The sequence below is a fragment of the Antedon bifida genome, chromosome 7, assembly GCF_963402885.1.
Source record: "Antedon bifida chromosome 7, ecAntBifi1.1, whole genome shotgun sequence".
NCBI classification, from domain to species: Eukaryota; Metazoa; Echinodermata; class Crinoidea; order Comatulida; family Antedonidae; genus Antedon; species Antedon bifida.
The window spans coordinates 5695611-5718346 of record NC_136232.1 but is presented as its reverse complement, the minus strand read 5'-3'; the positions used below and the strand labels follow the sequence as shown (position 1 = coordinate 5718346).

General features: G+C 34.0%; 4 protein-coding genes across 5 annotated transcripts; 2 read left to right on the top strand and 2 right to left on the bottom strand.

Annotated features, from left to right (window-relative positions):
• Nucleotides 1–1199: 1199 nt before the first annotated feature.
• On the top strand, nt 1200–4068 carry LOC144847846 (cytochrome P450 1A1-like). Its single transcript, XM_078704383.1, has 5 exons — nt 1200–1775; nt 1985–2577; nt 2708–2803; nt 3137–3359; nt 3513–4068. The coding sequence occupies exons 1-5, from the start codon at nt 1445–1447 to the stop codon at nt 3713–3715; spliced, it is 1446 nt and encodes a 481-aa protein (XP_078560509.1). The 5' UTR covers nt 1200–1444; the 3' UTR covers nt 3716–4068.
• Nucleotides 4069–4487: 419 nt separating this feature from the next.
• LOC144847781 (cytochrome P450 2J4-like) lies at nt 4488–7561 on the top strand. Its single transcript, XM_078704298.1, has 5 exons — nt 4488–4846; nt 5086–5678; nt 5806–5898; nt 6105–6327; nt 6657–7561. The coding sequence occupies exons 1-5, from the start codon at nt 4531–4533 to the stop codon at nt 6836–6838; spliced, it is 1407 nt and encodes a 468-aa protein (XP_078560424.1). The 5' UTR covers nt 4488–4530; the 3' UTR covers nt 6839–7561.
• Nucleotides 7562–11044: 3483 nt separating this feature from the next.
• On the bottom strand, nt 11045–14563 carry LOC144848198 (T-box transcription factor T homolog). Its single transcript, XM_078704910.1, has 6 exons — nt 14469–14563; nt 13109–13373; nt 12608–12748; nt 12234–12342; nt 11840–12004; nt 11045–11397 (listed from the first exon to the last, which is right to left on the bottom strand). Exons 1-6 carry the CDS (start codon nt 14561–14563, stop codon nt 11045–11047), a joined length of 1128 nt encoding a protein of 375 aa, XP_078561036.1.
• A 733-nt stretch (nt 14564–15296) lies between these two features.
• On the bottom strand, nt 15297–22724 carry LOC144847366 (S-adenosylmethionine decarboxylase proenzyme-like). Of its 2 annotated transcripts, XM_078703666.1 has the most exons (12): nt 22633–22724; nt 21353–21534; nt 21047–21133; nt 20262–20388; nt 19833–19935; nt 19569–19611; nt 19074–19128; nt 18782–18859; nt 18496–18588; nt 18246–18320; nt 17953–18033; nt 15297–17472 (listed from the first exon to the last, which is right to left on the bottom strand). In XM_078703666.1, exons 2-12 carry the CDS (start codon nt 21472–21474, stop codon nt 17314–17316), a joined length of 1023 nt encoding a protein of 340 aa, XP_078559792.1. In that variant the 5' UTR covers nt 21475–21534; nt 22633–22724; the 3' UTR covers nt 15297–17313. The 2 variants fall into 2 exon arrangements, with proteins under 2 accessions (XP_078559792.1, XP_078559791.1); XM_078703665.1 differs by lacking the exon at nt 22633–22724 and having other exon boundaries at nt 21353–21540.
• Between the last annotated feature and the right edge of the window lie 12 nt (nt 22725–22736).

Here is a 22736-nt window from a genome sequence, read left to right as displayed (position 1 = left end):
TTTACCCATTTACAAAAGGACTGTCCAAAATTAAATTTTTCCAACACCTTAAACATGAACTCTCTACTCACAGAGTCAAATGCTTTTCTAAAATCAAGTGACAAAAAAGCACCTTCAACATCTTCTTCAACAGTATAGTATAGGAGATCATCAATGAGCCTGATGTTTTCTCCAGCAAAACGACCTTTGATATAACCTTTCTGGTCACTATTTACAACTGATTTAATTACCTTATGTAACCTATTACTTAGGATGTGTGTTAATATTTTATAATCTGTAGTTAGCAAAGTAATAGGACGCCAATTTTCTAGTAGATTTTTATCCCCTTTCTTGTATAACAGATTAATAACACCACGTCTTTGCGTATTGCTCATTTCGCTATTTAAATAGCATTCATTAAAAACATCACATATTAAATACTTGAGCTCTTCCCAAAAATACTTGTAAAACTCAACAGTTAAACCATCATACCCTGGGGCTTTATTCAATTTCATAAGTTTTAATGCTTCACTGCATTCTTGTACTGTGATTAAACCTTCACAACTTGTTTTTTCTTCATTTGTTAAACTATTTACATTTGAATGATCTAGATAGTCACATATTTTTGCTTGGGAAATTCCCTTATTAGCATATAATTTCTTAAAGAATCTTATTTCTTCACATATGATTTCCTTTGGTTTTTTCAATAATTTACCATTATTTTTTTTAATACATTTTATATGTTTTTTTGATCCATTACTTTTCTCTAAACCCAAGAAGTATTTTGTGCTACGCTCACCCTCCTCTATCCATTTAACCCTTGATCGTATATATGCACCTTTCGTTTCTTTACTGTAAATATTTTCTAATTCCTTTGTTTTTAGATCTATTTCTGTCTCAATTTCTTCATTATCAATACTCGAATTGTTAATTAATTTCTCATTTAGTGTTTTAATACAATTTTGTAATATTTCTTTATCTTTAATCTTTTCTCTGTTTAATTTTTTACCATAATAACTGGAAACTTCCTTGACTTTTATTTTTATAAGTTCCCACACTACACTGATATTAAGTTCATTATAATTTGTTTGCGTCTCTCTGATAATCTTTTTTATAGTATTCTGATAGGAGAGGAGTTGGTAAATGTCCAGTGGCCTAATTGTTACAGGATAAATTAGGTGATGTGACAATCGAGGGACCTATTTTGTTACCGATGAAAACTGCCCGGGTGGTTGTAACCATTTTCAACAGCTGGTGTTACACTTTCAATGCTGAAAATTGTCCGGTGGACACTTTTAAACACCGGACAATGTTCAATCTTACACCGGTACTATCTGAAAAATATTGTAATTTGAATTATTTATACGGTGGCCATGAAACAGCGAAGCATTGATCCATGACGATCAGTCGAACTCATCCGGCATAACAAGTCCGGGAATTAAGCATACAGTATATTAAATCAACAATGGCTTCACAAAGCGAAAACGAAGACTCAAATACAAAGCCTACTAAATGCCCGGTTTCGGGAGCTTCAAAGGATTTATCAGGACCAGCGCAATATTATTTAGTAGGAAATTTACCCCAAATTCGATCTGAGGGGAGAGCTCCAAGGACATGGACTAGATGGAGCAAGGAATTTGGACCAGTTTTTGAAGTAGGTCTAGGCCCAATGGGAAGCGGTATCGTACTTAGCGGTGCCAGTGTACTTGAGAAGGCCTATGAACCTGACTCTGAAAATGACAATAACTTCAGAGATAGGTGGAGGCCTCCGGCACTAGAGAAAATCGGATTTGTAGGTAAGCTAATCAAATACATCAATATTATATAGACTAATATATATAGATTATATAGATTATATTTTTAATTTGAAATTAGTCCACAACTACAGTAAAATCACAAGCCTACATAATTTTACTATTCTGACATCAAAATAACACAGATTACAGTATTTATGATCAACCAATCCAATTGTCTTGCTTTAATCCTGTTTAATATTGATATGTAGGAAGTATCTCGTGGGAAAACTGGTTAGAGGGCGCACAAGATAGAAAGCATTTTTTACAAGAGGTTTTTAAACGTATGGACATAGAGGGTCTAATAAAGAAAGAGGCCAAAGAAGTCTGTACCGTTTTGTATGGTGACGAACTTGTCAACGTCAGCGATCTTCTGAACCAAGCGAACAATAACATTCTACTTGCATCCACAATCAACCGAAGTGAAAGGTTTGAATATACAGATGAGGAATTTCACAAACTAGAGGAGATCATTGTGAGCAACAGTCAACACAAGTTTAAAGGATCACCAGTGAATGTTCTGCAATGGCTTTGGAGCACACCACTCTACAACGCTATGCGATACGATCACGACCGATTGGAGACTGCATTGCAGCCGTATATCGTCTCGCATCGGGAAACCTTCAAGAAAGATACTATCCAAGATCTGATAGACGGTTACCTAGGAGGTGTTGGAGGAACCACTTTAGATGTGAACGAGATTGTCAACAATGTTAAGCATCTCTTTCTGTTTTTCTATTCTCTTAGCAGTGCAATACAGTGGACTATTTTGTTCATCATACAGCATAGTGATGTTCAGGATAAGGTATGAAAACGTATAAAATCTATTATTATTCCTACGGTAAATGCGGGGTTAAATGCAATAACATTATGTTAATACGTTGTTGCGATAAATCACATCTTTTCGTATAATGATAACTAATCTTTTGTTTAAGGTACATGAGGAGATTGACCGATATATAATGGACCTAGAGGATATCTCCGAAGATATAATAGTTAGCAAAATGCCGTATATGAACGCAGTTATCAAGGTAGATATTTTTATTGTTCATAATCATCCCCATTTATTACTGGTCGTGATATTGTCATCTCCATTAAGTGTCTTTCACATCGGCAATGTTTCGTTCATACGGCGCTCTTCACTCGCGTGAAAACGAGACATTTATTGACGTTCGATTTGATTTGCCGGCGCCGGACCGGAACAGGTGTAAAAGATCCTTTACATACTGTTGTCATAACCACCACAAGAAACTTTAAGCTTGGTTCCCACTAGGGCGTAACGCGTTAAATTGCGCGTATACGTCATTGTGTTGCGTCCATGTGAGAACCAACCAAGAAATAATATACTTATATTTATTTTACAGGAATCTTTGAGACTGGCTACCCCAATTGGTCAATTAATGGCGCATTGTCCAATTAAGGACACGCACTTTGAAGGATACACATTTAAGAAGGGTACGCCAATTTTCTCGAACCTTTGGGGACCAAATCATGATGCAGAATCTTGGCCTGAGCCGTTAGCTTTCAAACCTGAACGCTGGCTGGACATGGAAAACGATCCGCCTGGCTTTATGCCATTTGGATCAGGTAAGATTTTGATTTGAACGTTTCTCAGATTTGCCAATATAGCGTGATCTTATATCAGAAACTTTACTTGCTCTTTTTCCGTGACTTTTAATGTAAACGTTGATTTTATTTTAAATGTTTGTATACTAAAATGTTGGAAATTTTCATCACCAGGTTTGAGGAAATGTCCAGCACAGGAAATGTCTATGACGGCACTACGCCTGTTCTTGGTAATGATTTTCAAACGATTTCATCTGGCAGGCGTCGAAGGAGAAAAGCTTCCTAGCCTGGACGACAGCTTCATGCTGACGGACACCATCGTTCCAAACAAGTTCAATATACTTGCTACAAACAGATTATTGTCAGAGATTAACTGAGAAAATATCTGTTTGATAACATTCAAAATGAAAGTTATTTCTGTGCTTTAACTGAGACATATGTATTTTATACGGTAGACCTAGGCCTATATGAGCAACTGTACTCTTTTCAAACATTTGAGACGAGAACAAAACGTAGCTTAGGCCAGAATTATCCTAAGTTGTAATGTTTGAACGAGTTTCATTTCAAGAATTAAACTTTGTATATTGCTACCACCCGAGAAAGACATGTTTTGGCATGGGCCTAACATCGTTTTATAATTTTCTAGGATTTCATATTATTTATTTATTATTTTCATTGACTGGTAAGGTTGTGGTTATTATGATAAATATAAATGTATTATAATATTGCACTACTGATTGTTATTTTATGTTAACTTTTCACATTTTCAATTAAAACTAAAACAGTTAATAACATAAAACCAAGACCACCTATAACAATGGAGAAATTCTCCATCTATCGACGTACAATTAATTGTAAACGAAAACGTTTCCATCGAAACTTCTGTGCCTACTCATAGGCCTACTTTGTGCTTTTGGGTTCGAACCCCTCTTATGCAGTTTATTTTTCATTGTGAGAGACTGGTAGCTTAGAAAATGTGATTTCGACATCGCTTATCTACATTTCCCGTATCTTAAGTTAAAAAATATAAAGCGCTATGCATGAATTCATAGGTTAAATAGCGTGGTCACATGCTCCACTCATCGATCCTGGCCTTCCGACGAATATTTAAATTTCTTGAATAGCCTATTTGTCAGATTATTCAAATTTCCTAGCATCTGATCATTAGGCATTTTGAAATCAACAACATAACATGGCTACACAAAGCGAAGAATCGGGTAAAACGGCTAAAGGAGACCCGGGCAAGAAATTGCGAGGACCGTCGAAATCTTTGATATTAGGACATATACCCCAAATTAAATCTGAAGGAAAACCTCCAAAGACGTATACTAGGTGGAGCAAGGAATACGGACCAGTATTTAAGATAAATCTAGGCCCAGTGGGAGACGTTATCGTACTTAGCGGTGCCAGTGTACTTGAGAAGGCCTATGAACCTGGTTCTGAAAATGACAGTAACTTCAGCAGAGATAGGTGGAGGCCTGCGGTACTAGAGAAGATCGGATTTGCAGGTAATGTAGGCCTAATAGATATGTTGCAGATAAGCATAGTAGATAAGACTGAGCAATCAACTAATCAATCCATGTTAATATATGGTTTTATCAACACATTCTAATTGGAAAGTTTTTTGGCTTCATGGCATTTAGTCACCACATTCAAGTGTGCATTAATGGTATAGCATCAAAAGAGTACAGTAGGCCAAAGGTAACTTTAATCATATTTGAATGAAATTTTATTTGGCTATTTATAGGAAGTATTTCGTGGGAAGACTGGTTAGGAGGTGCAGAAGAAAGAAAACCATTTTTACAAGAGGTATTAAAGCGTATGGACATAGAGAGTCTAATAAAGAAAGAGGCTAAAGCTGTCAGTACTGTCTTTGGCGAGGAAGAGCTTGTCAACGCCAGTGATCTTCTCAACCAGGCTGTCTGTAATATTCTACTAGCATCCACAATCAACCGAGGTGAACGATTTGACTATGACGATGAGAAATTTCACAAACTAGAGGAGACACTCGTGAGCAACATCAACCACAGGTTTAAGGGATCGCCAGCAAATATTGTACAATGGTTTTGGAGAACACCAATGTACAAATCCATGCGCCGAGATCATGGGCGATTGGAGACTGCATTGCAGCCGTATATCGACTCGCATCGCGAAACCTTCAAGAAAGATGCCATACAAGATCTCATAGACGGTTACTTGGGTGGTATTGGAGAAACCACATTGGATGTGAAAGAGATTGTCAACAATGTAAAGCATCTCTTTCCGTTTTACCATTGCCTGAGCAGTGCAATTCAGTGGACTATTTTGTTCATCATACAGAACGGTGATGTTCAAGATAAGGTATTGCCAATTTCAGTTTCAAACCTATAGTCTTATAAATAGTAAATAAACGATATCAGTTAATATTTGATTTGCATGTAACTTTACGTACCTCTCCGTGTTAACACAATGCAGTTAATTATTTCAGGTACGCGAGGAGATAGACCGCTTTATAGCGGATGTCGATGATGTCTCGGAAAGCGTGATTCGGAAAATGCCGTATCTGAATGCAGTTATAAAGGTAGATAGATCATTACCATTTTATTAGTTTGATTGTCATCACCTTCACTAAGTAGGCCTATATACATTGTCATTTTTACTGGGCTTCAATGCTCTTTATGTTTATATAGGCCTAATGTATGTTCTACGTAAATTATCCATTGTTAGTGGAAGATGGTCACCAAGAAATTATATAAATAATCAAATACAAATCTTATTTTTCTACAGGAATCTTTGAGACTGGCTACCCCATTTGGTCAATTATTCCCGCGTCGTTCTAGTAAGGACACACAATTTGAAGGATACACATTTAAGAAGGGTATTATCATTTTCTCGAACCTTTGGGGACCAAACCATGATGCAGAATCTTGGCCAGAGCCGTTCGCTTTCAAACCTGAACGCTGGCTGGACATGGAAAACGATCCGTCTGGCTATATGCCATTTGGATCAGGTAAGGATCAATCAATCAATCGATCGAAATAAATTTATTCCATAAAACTAAGGATATGTACAAAAAAAGTTATGGAAAAGGGACTCAAAATAAGCAAAGCCTTTAAGTCGAGTCCCTTAAAAAAACAATAAGGTAATAAAAAGTTATTTATATCAATAACAATAAAAAAAAACCAAAGTTGTGGATTATACCGCATTTTGCGAGATTTTCTAGTATGACCCAGTATTCTATGAATAGAAACTTCGTTGCTCTATTTTCGGCACTTTGAATTTTTACATATTAGTGTCATTGAAAGTATAGGTTACTGTTTGGATTTTTGTTATCACCAGGTTTGAGGAAATGTCCAGCCCAGGAAATGTCGATGACAGCACTTGGAATGTTCCTGGTAATGATTTTCAAGCGATTTCATCTCTCAGGCGTTGAAGGAGAAAAACTTCCTAGCCTTGATGATAGTTCAATAATTATGGATGTAATCCTTCCAAACAGGTTCGATATATTAGCTAAAAAATAGATTATCGATAGATCAATCGGTATAGGCAAAGATATCTTTTCAATGTTGATGTTTGCCGAAAATGTCTATAATTGTAAGTAGTAACTCGTTCATTGTGTGATTTGTCTTCTCTAAAATTCATGAAAAAAGAAATGCTACCGGTGCCACCGCCCTCTAATAAATGGCTACTTGTTGCAGTGTATTAATATCCAATGGCTACTACAAACTATTATTACCATAGAGATATTAAGTTCACTATAATATCTCTGTTATTACTAACTATCCGCAATATAATAATGTGCATTATAGGCTTTGTAAATTTCAAAAGGTTTTGTATTTTGATATTTCTCTTGTTTTTTCTGCTATATAGTAGGCCTATTTCCTATATAAAAATCTTTAAAATTGAATATTAGAAATAAAATAATTATATAGGCTACATTCCTGTTTGTCTGTGATGAAATTTCCTTTTCATTATAGTTATATTATATTTATAATGTGCATTGGGCCTTGTACATTTCACAAATTTATGTATTTTGATATTTCTCTTGCTTGTGTACTAGTATTTCCCTATATATAATCTTTAAAATTAGAAATAAAATAATTAGGCTATAATGATATAGGCTACATTCCTGTTTGTCTGTGATTTCCTTTTCATATTATATTTATAATGTTACTACTTGCTTTTGAATTGAAATAAATAATGTTATCAGTTATTAATGATAATAAATTGAATTATTTATTGAATTTGATTTGTTTTGCTTTTTTTAAACACGTGTGATGTGTACATTTGTAAACGTTCTTTTGATCACATCGTTTCCTTTCTTTTATTCATAATCGCAACTTTACCAAACTTGAAAAGACGTGCTACACTCGTTGTAAAGTCCAATTAATTCAAGAATAGGCACTACAATAACACTCAAGTGTAATCCACTTGTTCAGTGTTATCCCAGGTGTGCTAAAGTATATAGGCCTACTGTTGATTCTCTACAAAGATAATAAAAGATGCGAGGGATTTGACCAATTGAATAAGTAATCTAACTAAACGAGTAAATCCAAATGTTTTTGTATATATACCGAAATGAACACGCTGTACAATAAAATGTTATTTACATAATGTACTTCAAACTGTTTTGTTAAAACTATCAGTTTAATTACTGTTTGGTTGATCTTGGCACTAGTTTACTAATTACTCAGTCAATAGCGTAACATTGTGCCTGTCCAAACATTAATTACACGGTATGTTTGAAGGAAGACGGTAAAGGTAAACGTTTCACGCCCGCTGAATGGGCTTAGCGCTTGCTCAGGTGTTGGAGAGCACACCAACGCAATAAAAGAACTGTGTATATTATTGGTCAACATTTACCATCAACATTTAATTTAGACACTCTGTGCATGCCGATGCATTGCTTGTACAGATTAGCCAATGTTGGGCAAACGACCTGCTTAATAGAACAATTACTTTCTGGTGGTCTATTTAGTTGATGATGATGTTAAACGTTTCTTTTATTAGACAGGAGGGTTGTAGTGATCCAATTAAACGAAATTAAACATAAAAACCTCATGTTTTTTTAATAAATTAAGATTTTGTTACAGTATATGCTGTTTTTGCAAACGATACATAGTTATACGTACGAAATGCATTGGATTACCTGAACGCTGTTAATATTCTGGAAAAAAAGACCATCATGAATATTAATATCAAAAAGTATTTTGATATTAAGAAACATTTTTTAAACGTATGACTTCGCATACAAAAAAGCTTGTTAGATTGGTTACAGTTTAAAATACAGCAAAGCACCAGATTAAAATTAAGGAGACAAAATGTCCTTTGAATATGGGTTACATGGTGTTAACAAATAGGCGCCATATATATTGCCTATCGTTTCGCTTTATGGAAGTGTCCCTTTTTGTAGAGGTGTCTCCTATAGCCGGGGTTCCCCGTGTTAAAAATGTATTGCATATATCGTGGGCTTCACGTGAATGTGTCCATTTTGAGGGGTGTTCCTAAAAAAGATGTCCCAAACGAGTGGTCTACTTTATTAGTAGGCCTACAAGATGTGGGATAGAAAAGAAGTGTGAACATAATATTTCTAAAGTTTTTATTCAGATGTTGTTGCTAACATGACCGTGTAAAGTTCTTCCAATTTACAGGCACTTGTCGATAGCTGTTCAAACGTAGTAAAATTGCATTCATACAATGTTTGTCGATACACATCATAAGCTATATCAAACTCCATTGATAAAAGCCTTTTGCCAACAATATAGCGTTTAATAATATACAGGTGATTTGATTGCAATATATTTCATTATATCAAGCTAGATAATGTATTGACCTCGACATTGAAAAACGGCTGTGGACAAGAACACCAAAACAGGAACAATGTGTAAAGTTTGTAACAATAATTTAGTAGAAAACGAGTTTTATTTTTTTATTACAATGTCCTTTGTATAATAATTTAAGAAAACAATTACTTCCATCTTTTTACTTTAAATTCCCTACTGTTGAAAAATTTATTTTATTAATGTCAAGTAAAAAAGAAAATATATATTTGAACCTTGTTAAGTTCATTTACTTTGCTTATAAAAAGCATTACGCACACATACGTTTATTTTATTGTTATTGTTTATATTGCTGTATTCGAACCAACGGCCTATGTATAATAAATGTCCTAGGCAATGCTCCTAGAAAGTTTTGTACATATTTTTTGAATATTATTCAGGGCTATGTCTATATCCAAACTCAACGCGCCAAAGCAACATCACCAAATTATTCTTAGCATTAGGCCTATATAAATAAGGTTTAGGCCTACTCGTACTAATTATAAGTATATTTATATTTTTCATGTTGAGCCAATACTGTTCTTACGTATGAAAAAAGAAGACACGTTGATTGAATTGTAATGATACTTTATTTTATATATTTATAATTGTCAATTTTAATTAGATACAAATTGTATTGCAGACTTTTGAGTGGGCCAAACATGAAACAATTACTAATTATAGACTTCCTATTACGTCACAAGTGTCAGCGAACTCTATAAAACGACCATTCAGGTTTAGGTTGTTTACGAAATTCCTTACTTTAAATCCTAGCACCAGATCACAATTATCCCACTTGTTTTTCATTTTTTATTATCTTTGAAGAATTTCACAAACAATAAAACCCATCTTGATTCGGAAACGATAACTTCTCAGCCCTATTGTCCAAAATCACAACAATCAAATGAATGATTTCCTCGACAAAGTAAAAACACAATACTGTGATTCGTGAAACCTTAACGACCAGTCCTATACCCGTTTACACCTACATCGGCTGCCTTTGATGGCAAAAGCCGACACAGTGGTCAAGTGTGTGTATTGTTGTGTGTTATTGTTTTGTGATCACTTGGTTAATAAAATATCTTTGAAACAAGAATAACCATATAAAGATGTTTACTTCATACGGTAAAGGCAGGAAGCTTCTTCAATCGGGTCTATTTTCGTTTAGAATTAGCCAATTGTTTTTTTTTAAATTTAGGCTATAATTTTGACCAATTGGACAATGAGCGTCCAACGCGCGTTGATAAAAGCATTGACCAGCTAATATGTTTTTTCTTGCAAACAAAGAAAACTTCTTCTCATAATACATAAACAGGATATGTTGCGAACCAGGACTCTCATGCATTATCTTGGTGGGAGAAGGAGGACCGGGTAGGGATGAGGGACACAACATTTTAGAAAAATGTAAAACGCATTTATAACTGACATGTATTTTTGTATATTTTGTATTCAAAGTTATATAGAAATATTATAATAATAAACGTAATGTAATAAAAGTACATAAGCACACATGTTGCAATGAATACGTTTTTAACACAAATACTATTTATATAAGATTGTCTATAGGAAAAAATAATGAAATGAACAAGTAAGTAAGTAACAAATGAGATATGCTCGACATCATTTTGTTTCTACATTTACAACAATGACATTGATAAAACACGGTATATAAATATATTTATAACGTATATGATAAATTATTTAATCAAAACATAAATGTTCTTTTTAAGATAATATTTTCGGAAATACAATAGTAATGGGTAAAACATGGACCTACAAATTAATTGTATATAAGTCCATAATGAAGCAATAAGAGATGGACCAGAACCCAAAGTTCTAGCACGATATAAAAGACATTTTATTTGCAGTTCGGTTCGGTTATTAAACATGCTTTGGCCTTGCATTTCACTAATTCAAATGGAAACCTGTAGGCATACTTTGTTGATATGAGAACTGACTGCGTAGATAACCCTGCACATCGTTGAAACTGTCCTGATGGTTTAAACACGGTGCGTGAGGTACAGGTGTGGGTCTCGGAAGTATGGCCGACGAAAAGGTCGTCGGCGTCGAAGAAATTATCGGAGATGTTCGGCGAAGAGCGGATGGTACCGGTTCGATGTTAGCTGTCACTATAGGGGCGACACTCGAGCGACTCCCTACTGATTGCCATAATGGGTATTGAGTACTGTGTGATGCCGATACAGAAGGCTGAATAGTAGACCATTCACTGGGTACCGAATGCGGTGGCGAATAACTGTGTCCTAAAAAAAACAGATAAAATATCATAGTAAATTTTATTTATGTCTTTAGGCACATCATTAATCTCTGTCCTCTCAGATAGGTTGTAATCCTCCTGCTGCAGAGGCTATTTTGTGAACCAGTTTACCGAGGTAACCCTCTAATCGTCTTGTTCCACCACCAGAACTAGGAGCGTGTCGGCCTCGAATTTATGTCGATATTGTTGGCTCTTTAGGTACGGTAAACGGCGCCCGGCCCTGCCTTAACCGTAACAATTTGACTAAATTAATTTATTTATCACACTTTTATGTGGAATTTGTATTATATTTTTGTTTTGTAAGTTTATTTGATAACTTAGAGATCTGTAGTTGTTCAATATCCTCAATAGTTTCAGATATTGGCCAATGTTTTATGAACATAGGTTAGGAAACAACAGTTAACAATTAGTGGAAGAAGTCAAATTACCTGTTGATGAATGTTGCCTGCATGTTGGTCGTGAATATGGCGTCGTTCTGTGACTCCTTAACCCACTGAATGTCTCACAGGTCTGGTGCGAAAGACGCAATGCTGGCTGGAAAGGTGTTCCTGCTGTATGTATAGGGTTCGGTGCAGAGTAGAACCATCCATTCACTGAATATAAAGATGGACAAAGGTTAGGAAAAGAAAAAAATGTAACTGTCCTTTTCGTCCGAGTTTGACATTGTGTTCTCACCTGTCCCGAGAAACGATCGAATACTTGTTTTGACACTACGGCTACCCGTTCACAATGGGACACCCATATTACGGAGACACTTTGTAAGTTTCGAATGTGTTCCGTAATAGGGGTAGACCTGTATAAATTTGGGAAAATAATACTCACTGTGTGGAAATGGCAAAACTGTGTTTTCTTGATAGGTTTCTTCACCTCTTTCTTTATTGTCAAGAAAAGCTTTTGCAAATGGATTGTGTTTAATTTTAAGCTGGGTTATCTATTTTAAATAAATCAAAACAATAATGAATACGACGTTAGTATCTGTATATGTATGGTTACAATGCATGTTCGGTCATAGAGCAAAGATTTGTTTTATAGTTTGTCCATTGTAAAACTCTGTATATTCGGTATGAAATATAAACGAACCAATCTTATAAAACATAACATTAAAAGCATTTTACAGTAAAGTAAAAAGCATGAGTGCCGAAACAATTGACATATGACTTTGTGTTTGTATAGGTTTGAGAAGTTTTTTTTGTTACCTCTTCGTTTTGGTAAGCCGTGACTGCTACAAACTGCGTTTCAGAGAAAGATTGAGTCGCCAAGCGTTTCTGCTTTTCCGAACTTCCAACTTTTACAATGTGGATACGTGGACGGTATTTGTGAAGCGATTGTAACATTATCTATAGAAAGAAAGTTTAAATAGAATGTCAACCTCTGAATGAAAAGTTTGCAGAAATTTTGCATTCTCAAACATCGTCTGAGTAAGATATTTGGCGTTTTCTTTAATTCTTCCCTCGGCACTGACTATATTGTCTATATAAAAGTATTACAGAAACATTTGGGATGAGATAAGCCTAACATTAACCAACTAGATCAAAGTTATGTGCACTGTATATTTAAAAGATTATTATGTCGTTACGTTAACATTTCGTTATCATTTAAAGTAATGTAAAATAAGTTTTTAAATTAATAAGCATAATTAACAAGTTGTAGGCCTACTGTAGTGTCCGGTGAAACAGTTAATTTGAACTTTGACATACCTGTCCGTCACTACTTGCTTTATTCGTCAACTTTATCTTAGTAAATGATACCATATTTTTCATCCAATGTGCACCAAAGTTGGGGGAGTCGGGATGTACGTAGGATGAGCTGGTAGATAGCGACTCCTGCTTGCCACTGGGGACCCACTCACCGTTCAGGTACTTCCAGCGGGTATCGCTAGTTGGTTCAAAATCCACCATAACAGAGTACATGGCTTTTGAGTCTAACTGGCGTAATGAAACCGAGAGAACTGGGAACATTCTCCTAAAAAATGTAAACATAATTTGTTCAAGATTCAAAATTCAATTTATTGTCACATAATTATTACATAAATGAAATTTTGTTTTCTTGATCTTAGAAACATAGATTCAATACAATTTAAAACACAATATAAAAACGTAACACCTTAACTAATTATCTTGAAAAATGTACAAAAATGTAAACTGAGAGGACAGGGAACATTCGACTTAATATAAAAATATAACTAGATATTATGTTTTATATTAGAATGTTACCGTGGTGAAAGATCTGTTATTGATCTTTATAGAAACGTATATCAGTTAATGTATCTTGTAATTTTGAAGATGGTTTGAAGAAAACAATAGATTAATGTTTCATTTCCGATACAAACAATTAAAATTAATTACTGAGGAGTAGATACTTGAGTGACAATAGGTGATTTCCTATCTTGTAACTCGGTATAACGAGTTTCATATATTTGATAATAAAAAATATACGGTACTTAATTAATTCAGATTAATAGGGTTAATTTTGATTACCTGCATTACATATAACAAATCTACAGTTTTAATTTGTAAACAAAAAGATTACATTTGCCATCTCGATGATCGAACACTTTAATTTGTACCACTGTACCAGTAATTGACATGCTCAATTGTAATTGAAGTTTTAAGTAAACGTTAAAAACAAAGTTATATAGTTTTAGAAGTTTCATTTAATTTATTTTTAATAAATATTAAACCACAATGTTTCGTAATTAGAACAGAAAACGTGAAAATAGCAATATATTTGCATTTATTATTCTTACAAAAAATAGTTGGTTGATTAATTTTTATTTATCGTAAAAAGAAGTATCGATAATAGTAGCCACAGAATAAAGCAATTTGTTGTATTGACCTACAAAATGGAAATTATTTGTTAGTGTACAGTGTATTTTTTGACTGATAGTCAAATGTTTGAAAAAAACTGTTCATACATGGAATACTGTTGATACTGGATCAAGCCTGCGATTCTTGATACCAATTTGAGAATACCACAAGATTTCCATATAAAGCTGTACGATTCGTACCACCATACACTGATTTGAAAAGTTCAAATAAAAAAAGTATATAAACTCACCTTCCACTTTTTGTAACTATCATCTCGTTGGTAACATTGTTGAACTTACGCCACAGATGAGACTCAGCCAAAGTTATTTTTACTTTATTTTCCATTATGATTATATCCCTCGCCGTCTATTTAAATCTATCGCTTTAATTAATGCGGTCGTAAATATTTTAATAGATTTCGCACTTCTTGTATGTGATATTTAGCATCCAGAAAAAAATGTATCGTAGAAGATATAAATTAGTTTGATTTCTTAGCAGAGATATGTTTAGTGCAATGTCCACAAATTGAAGGTTCTATCATATATGTTAGAACAAGTTGTCCGTAGTTTGCCGGTCAAATGGTCAGTACACCGGTGGTCAGTAGCACGATTATCTCGCAGTTCATCACAAGGAGAGTTTTTATAGCGACTACCTGTTACTAACTTATCTTTCTATAAATTTGTCAATCGTATTTATCGGCAAGATCAAAACAATTTAGATTAGGATATGGCTTTCAAAGAGCTTAACATCAACAAACCAAGTAGGCGTTTTTACACGTCTGTGATTGGATAGTAAAGTGCCAACGAGTGAATCCTCGTCTTCTGATTGGCTTACAGTTTTGTTTACAAACCGAAGTTTACAAAACGTTTTAATTCATAAAACTCGTTGGTGAGACTGTGAATAGGCAATTGTCATACGTATCCAAGTTTATAGATGTGTTTTGTTTCTCTTCGGTGCTAGGTTGTTATTAGCTGTATTTTCGTTAAATAGTTTTCAGGTGATTCACGCTTCCTGGTGCAGTATTAGTGTATTGTAATAGTACAGCAATTATAAAGTCCAGTCTTTTCATTGTCATTCATTCACATTTATTTACTCATCGATTATAATTTTACAATTACAGTATATAATTGATGGCAAGGATCCTGCATAAACAAGTTTACAATTCTGTTTTTGCAGGACCCTTTTACATAAAACATATGTTGTTAGTTTCCACAGTACCAAGCTATCTAATAACGGGCTTACCTGCCAAAACTCTCGTTTTGGCCGACAAACTCTCATGTTTTGTTCTTTGTCTGCTGACCTTATATCATGCTCCAGGTTTGTCATGTTTTCAATAAACTCAGAGTTGTCTGTTTTTTCTTCTTTGCAGTATAACTGGTTACAAGCTCTTTCGCAGTGTAGTCGACAAATAGTCTTTTCTGAATTGTAGTTTTATGTTGTTAGTTTTGGCTTTTCTGATTGATGTTTAAGGAGTAGTATATCCAAGGCAATTTAACAACAGGACAATGAGCTTGCCTTACCAAGATATGAACTCGTAGCAATCCTTTAATCTTATGTCTGGCTGCGACAAATAGTACTGTACTACTATTACATATTCTCCGCCGCGCGCGGTGTCTGTTAGGGGGCATGGAACTGATCGTGTCGCAGACACAGATAAACCCTTTGGTCTCCGGAGCTCAGCCTTGGTATATCACACGGTCACTTTCTATAATTCATAGATCTTCTTTGAATTTTTTTACATAACATATTAAAAAGAAATTGATTTTAAATATTTAATTCAAAACAAAGTATAGTAATAATTATTAAGATATAATTAAGTGGCTTACTTATACAGGCAGTGAATGTTTGTCAATGATAAAGAGCAAGCTAAATTTACATAAAATATTAGTTGTATATTAATTAATTAAAATTAACAATAAAAATGTGTTGGAAGAAACAATTACTGTTATTAATACATTTCCCCTGGGAAGAATAATACTGTGTTGATATGAAGCTCGGTTGATAAAAAGTACATTAAAATTCACAAGACATTGTGGCACATCTGTAGCGTGGAATAATGGACCATTTCATTAATTTAAACTAAAAAATCACTAGAATATGATCAATAAACAATATACTGCAAACCAAATCAATATAATATTTGCATAATTAAAATTAACAATAAAAATGTGTTGGAAGAAACAATTACTGTTATTAGTACATTTCCCCTGGGAAGAATAACACTGTGTTGATATGAAGCTCGTTTGATAAAAAGTACATTAAAATTCACAAGACATTGTGGCACATCTGTAGCGTGGAATAATGGACCATTTCATTAATTTAAACTAAAAAATCACTAGAATATGTTCAATAAGTGGCTTACTTATACAGGCAGTGAATGTTTGTCAATGATAAAGAGCAAGTTAAATTTACATAAAATATTAGTTGTATATTAATTAATTAAAATTAACAATAAAAATGTGTTGGAAGAAACTTGGCCCCACCATGGTTGGGGCTGAGGTAAGAAAAATTGGAAAAGATAGAGCGTTAGATGCTTGGAAATTAGTGTTATATTGAAAATATCACAATCTGTTTGGTAGAAAATATGCCTGATACTGTACAACACCGCACCAAAGGGGTGGGGCGCCTGCAGATCTTACAGTCTAACAGTCGTACAAAACGTACTACAGTCGTACAAAACAAGAAATTATAAGGTCATGGCCTAACTTTGGCTTGGAGTCATTGGCCAACTAGGTCTACTTGACCTGCCTGGGCTAGTCTACTATTTTAGGCCTATGCTTAGCCTAACTAGCTAGAGTAGGGGCTATAATCTAGCCTAGCTCCTAGGGTAGGCCTAAAAAATCGGACAGAAAATGTGGAGTTATTTAAAATATTGATAATAAGTTACAAAGTATTATTTTAAAGTTAATATTGTGCCTAAAAAGGGTTATTTGATTGTCAATTGGCTGTGTTTACAAAGGGCTGTCATCCTTCCAGCTGAAAGGATGACAGCACATGTTTTTCCACTGTATTTTAGTAACCAAAATGGTTGACATTTTTCGGGGAAAAGAAAAGAATCATCAAAGACAGAAGTGAAAAATCTCGAACCCCCCTGGCTACGGGCTTGATCTTTGAACACCAAATGATTTTTCTTTAACGTAATTTCCGAAGGTCAGGTCGTAGGATTTGAACTGTGAAAATTGTCGATCCTGACGGATATACCCATCGTGGAATGATTCTCGCAGTGCGTGGTATGAAGAGACACATTTTGCTACCTAGAAAAGAGATAGAATATTCTTTAAAATGTACTGTAATTTTATATTAAAACTTGCTTAGCACTCATTACTTGCATAGTAGTACTGTAGTAGGATCCAGTGACCCAGGGCCTAAATATTGTGAAATGAAGCAAGTTTAATTAAGCTCTGTCTACACTATCAAACTAATTTGACAAAAGTGTGACGTGCCCAAATATGGTAGTGATATGACATCATTGTGTCCATATATGGGCACATCACATAAAGTTTGATACAGTAGTATAGACAGAGCTTTAAACCAATATCCTATATGCTGCATGTCCTATCTTTAACCTATGGGATCCGGAGTGTGCTGTTACATAGTGATATGACATCATTGTGTCCATATATGGGCACATCACATAATGTTTGATAGTGTAGACAGAGCTTTAAACCAATATCCTATATGCTGCATGTCCTATCTTTAACCTATGGGATCCTGAGTGTGTTACTGTTACATACCTTGTTGACAAATACAGTCATCACAAATTTTCCAGGCTTGAACGTTTCTAGAATGCTTCTTACAAGATTATCGTAACATGGCTGGTAAAAAAAAAATGATGCATTTTCAAGGAAATCACAAATTGCCATTAAAAACTAAGTATTAATTTGTGTTGTTATATTCCCACTTCAACCCCACTCTCCCTTGTCAATCGAAAGGGAGAATTTGCCAGGTGGCAGTGTTTTCATCAGTGAACAGATATAACAACCCCACGGCATAGATAGTAGCTACACTCTGTACATATATTACTTACCATTTCAACATTAGTCTCAAAACTAACATATGACCAATCCTTCTCTGGTGTGATGTGGATTGTCACATATTCCTCCTAATCAAAGAATATTTCACTTTTATTATTATATTTACAATTTTTGTGTATTTATTATTGCAGAAACGTACATAATATATATATATTTATATTAATATTTTTTGCTAATGGAATCAGTTGGTAACTCTACCAATAATATTTTAGGTAAAAAGTCCTTAAGTAATTTGTTTCTTACATTTCCTAATAGACCATTCATTGAGTAGCCACACGGATCGAACAATGTAGCATCAATACTGCAACCTGGTAACAGATCAGATATACCGGATACCTGCAAAATAATAGGATTAGATATTAAATAAGTATTCTTGTAAAGAGTTTAAAAATTTGAAGTGTACTATAATGCCCAGATTTCACATCATTTTGTGCCCTAAAGGCTAATCATACTCTGGTACTATTCTGGTCATATTTAAAGTATGATGAATGCTATTTCAGGATCATTTAAAAGTTCCAATAAAACTAACCTTTGTGACCTCTGTTGCGGTCTTGTTTGTCTTGTGAAAGAGCGCCATCACATCCTCATCAAGGTCAGTCATAAGGACGTAGATTGGAATGTTAAGAAAATTGTTTTGTCAATCAATGAATTACGCCCTACCATAATAATTAAATACATTTAAATTATTTTATATAAATACCATCAATTTAATACAAGTAACAATCTTGCATTTACTTATACAGTATTACAATTGCTTACCCAGTGACATGTGGTATTGTATGAATTAATTATTTGAAGTAGTTAAATACGAAAAAGGATATCTCTAGAGTTTGATCTGCTTTCATGTTGTCTTCAACAGGCAGAGTAAAAAGGTACCTATGAACACAAAAAATGTAGTTTATTTGCTACCCAGACAAATTTGCCAACATTAATGTTCCGGTGATTGTTTGGGCTAAAAAATAGGGTTGAGGGTCATTTAGATCAAGGCAATCTAACAGGACAGTGAGCTTGCTTTGCAAAGATAGGAACTAGTAACAGACAAATTCCAACAGTATTGTACTATGTATATGTAATATGTGGCGCGCAGTGTCCGTTAACTGATCATAAAGCAGCCACAGATAAACCCCTTGATCTTTAGAGTTAGATTGCCTTGTGTAAATGAATGAACCATTATAATAAGTAAAGTTTCTAGGTCCATGGCAAAATACGGACAATATTATATACTATCCTTAATCGCTCTATAGAAGGTAGTGACTAAGGACACTTTTTTACACCCTATTTATGTATCTTGTTTTAAATATAAAACATATTTATACCAGCAGTCGCCATTCAGTCTACCAAGAACATAAGCCGCACCATCTGAAAAATAATGAGCCGGCATTATTATTTGTGGTCTACCAACCCCAATGTCTTGGGTTCAAATCCAGTTGACAAATCAGTGACAAAAACAAAAATTTCAAAAGATTGTAGAATGTCTTGTATGTATGTGCACAATTGCCACCCATTAGTAAAGTAATACGTTTTCTATTCCCAATCGAAAAATGAATAAGAATATGTGTTGTATCCTAATAATATAATACCTGGAAAGTGGCTTTCTAGTATTTTGACCTCATCTTCAAACTTCTGGTAGGTTGAAGCCTGAAGTTCAGGTCGAATGAAGTTTTTTCTGGAGTAGAACACGTCCTGTGGGTGAATAAAATTAGAAGCAAAAAACATAAATTTATTATTCTACAATACCTTCTCTACCATAGAAAACAGGATTTAGAAATCTTTAGGAAAACACACATGCTTTAATGGACCTTTTTTTCTTATCTAGAAATTTATTTAGAAATTATTTTATTTTTACGAATATAATTCTTTATTTCATTCCAGATCAACAGCGAATCATCGCCACTAACAGGCTGGTTAAAATCTAAATAAAAACTACTTTAGACAAAAAATTTAAATCATTCATGAGTTCTATTATCTTCTTCAATTATAAAGTATCATGTAACAGTGAGAGAATATACCTCAACTACGGTAAAACTGCAATGTTTCTTGGCTATCCTTAGCAATGTATCAATGCAGTTAAGAAGGGTAGTTGTACCACAAGTCTTCAGAATAAAGCGTCGTTTAGCTACAAACATGCTACTTTCACTAAAGAAAAAATAAAATATTTATATCACTTATATATAGTTTGTATGTTATTGTATTTTTATGTGAGCGATTGTGAATTTCCACAAGAACCAATAAATCTGTATAATTTAAATAAAAAATAATAAAGTAAATAAATTTGTACAATATTCTTTCTTTTTTCACAGGCTCGTACCACTTTAATTTTTTTTTTTTGGGGTTTTTTGTTTTCAATTGTTTATTACTTATTCTATTCATTCATTGTCAACTCCATTTTAATTTTTTACAATAAAAAGAATAAATGTTTAAAATTGAAAAATATTGATTAGTAATTAACAAGGAGTAGCTGAAATATTTAAATCATTAATTCATGAGTGGGGTAAATTAATAATAGAAACAGATGCCTACTGTATATACTACTACAGTACCTGTAAGTTATACCAATTGATCTAAATGTATACAATTGAAAACTATAATATATACTGCACAGTATTTATACTAACATATATATATCAAAGAGATTTCAAATAAACAAGACACATTGACCTTCGATGGATAACTATAGGATTATTAAGCTCTTTTTTATAAACCACTGTAGCATAGTGTCCATCCTATTAAAATTAAGTATTCTTTTATATTGCCATCAAGGTATAATAATATATTATAAATGTATGCCTATTACCTGAGAATATAAGCACACTGGGAATCATCATGCATTTCACTAATGATTTCAGCATTAACAAGCTTTAGCATGTCTTCCCACACAAATCTGGAAATATAAATAAAACCATTTATAAGAACATGTATAATACTATAGCAGATCAGGAATTCAACAATACAACTGTACGTACGTGATTTGTTGTTTGTATGTACGCGTCATGATGTTTGCTCCCAAACCCTTCCCATCATGCACTGTGCAATGACGTTCCTCGCAAAATCAAGCTATTTGCGATAAACCTTATTACTGACTCTTTCTTTGGCCAAATACCTCGGTACAGTTCTCAAGTCACCATCTCCACTCTCTTTGAACCAAATTTCAAAGAGTTTTTCTATGCCCTCATAGTGTGTCACCTGGTTGGAACCAGGCATTCCATTATTAGTGGTTGCCATGATCGCATTTCCCTGTTCCCAATTAATTAGGTTTTCTCTTTACTACTTCATGTAGAAATCCTGAAAAAAAAACATGAAAATAAGGTTTACATTTATAGCCTTATTTATATATTGTGTGTTAAAGCAGGGAGGTATAAAATGATATCTCCCTGGTTAGGGTAGCTCCACCAGGACCAGGTTATAAAAACTGCTGTTGAAAATTAAAGATGTATTGTCCCTTTGACTAATTCCAAAAAAATAAAAAATAAAAGATTTCGAAAAAAGGTGGGTCATTTTAAAGTATCATAATAGTTATTAACTATCACCAAATATTTGTCCAAAAAAAAATCATTTAACTGAAATACAGACGTTTTTTTGTTAAAAAAATAACTTTGACTTCCAGTCAAAGTTTTCGATCAAAACATATCCCATAATGAAATGTGCTTGCTTGGCTACTCTGTATGCATAATCATAAAACTTCCTCACGATCTGTGTGAAAATACCTTCTCAACTGTGACGAGTTGTAAACAATCCTAATTAGCATATGCATAATGCGTACTCATGGTTTAAAATCTTTGTTTACTTTCGCTCGCGACGATTTTCCAGACGAAATGTAATCAAACTAATTTACCTGTTAATTACGTATACTTGTTGTTTTTGGCTCGAATTTTCGACTTAAAGTGAATAACTTTAATATTACTTTGATATGGCCAATTTAAATTTAGAATATTTTTACCTTCATTTTTTTGTGTTTCAAGGGACAATACATCTTTAAATGTCAAAATTTATTAACTCCACTTATTTTCGACAGTTGTGAAATGGAACATTTTTGGAAATAAGGCTTGTTTGACACCGAACTACTGTACTACAACGATCTAGTTTTGGCCTCCTCCTACCAATCATCCTAGGCCTCGTTCGTAGTACACCACTACATACGTACAGCCTGAGCCTAGCTAGAGTAGTAGCCTCCCCTGTTGGCACGGCCTAGCTAGCTATGCCGGCTTAATAACTAGGCCTATCCTAACTAGCCTGGCCTAGCCTAGGCTAGCTTTTTTTGACTAACCAATCAACTGTAATAAAAGGCTTAGCCTTCACTAAATCAATTGCCACTGTGACCATTCATAGATACTGGCCATTATTATCGTAGGGCTAGCTACAGAATAAAATTGCTGAAAGTACCTTTAAAATAATAATTGTTATCTTTTCAGGTCTACCACTACCAACACAGTACTCTGTGTGTGAAAGAGCGGTGTGCACATGCTGTGTTCTCTTCTCCTTGTGAA

Bases quoted from the DNA above. Each gene is read 5' to 3' on its own strand.
- LOC144847846 (XM_078704383.1), top strand. From the start codon at position 1,445: ATGGCTTCACAAAGCGAAAACGAAGACTCAAATACAAAGCCTACTAAA. The intron at 1,776-1,984 runs GTAAGCTAATCA...ATTGATATGTAG, and splicing joins AGAGAAAATCGGATTTGTAG to GAAGTATCTCGTGGGAAAAC. The intron at 2,804-3,136 runs GTAGATATTTTT...TTTATTTTACAG, and splicing joins ATATGAACGCAGTTATCAAG to GAATCTTTGAGACTGGCTAC.
- LOC144847781 (XM_078704298.1), top strand. From the start codon at position 4,531: ATGGCTACACAAAGCGAAGAATCGGGTAAAACGGCTAAAGGAGACCCG. The intron at 4,847-5,085 runs GTAATGTAGGCC...GGCTATTTATAG, and splicing joins AGAGAAGATCGGATTTGCAG to GAAGTATTTCGTGGGAAGAC. The intron at 5,679-5,805 runs GTATTGCCAATT...TAATTATTTCAG, and splicing joins ACGGTGATGTTCAAGATAAG to GTACGCGAGGAGATAGACCG.
- LOC144848198 (XM_078704910.1), bottom strand. From the start codon at position 14,563: ATGGAAAATAAAGTAAAAATAACTTTGGCTGAGTCTCATCTGTGGCGT. The intron at 12,343-12,607 runs GTAACAAAAAAA...TATTTAAAATAG, and splicing joins CGGCTTACCAAAACGAAGAG to ATAACCCAGCTTAAAATTAA. The intron at 12,005-12,233 runs GTGAGTATTATT...CTTTATATTCAG, and splicing joins AGTTTTGCCATTTCCACACA to TGAATGGATGGTTCTACTCT.
- LOC144847366 (XM_078703666.1), bottom strand. From the start codon at position 21,474: ATGGCAACCACTAATAATGGAATGCCTGGTTCCAACCAGGTGACACAC. The intron at 21,134-21,352 runs GTATTTGGCCAA...TTATATTTCCAG, and splicing joins GACTTGAGAACTGTACCGAG to ATTTGTGTGGGAAGACATGC. The intron at 17,473-17,952 runs GTATGTAACAGT...TCTCTTTTCTAG, and splicing joins TGACTGTATTTGTCAACAAG to GTAGCAAAATGTGTCTCTTC.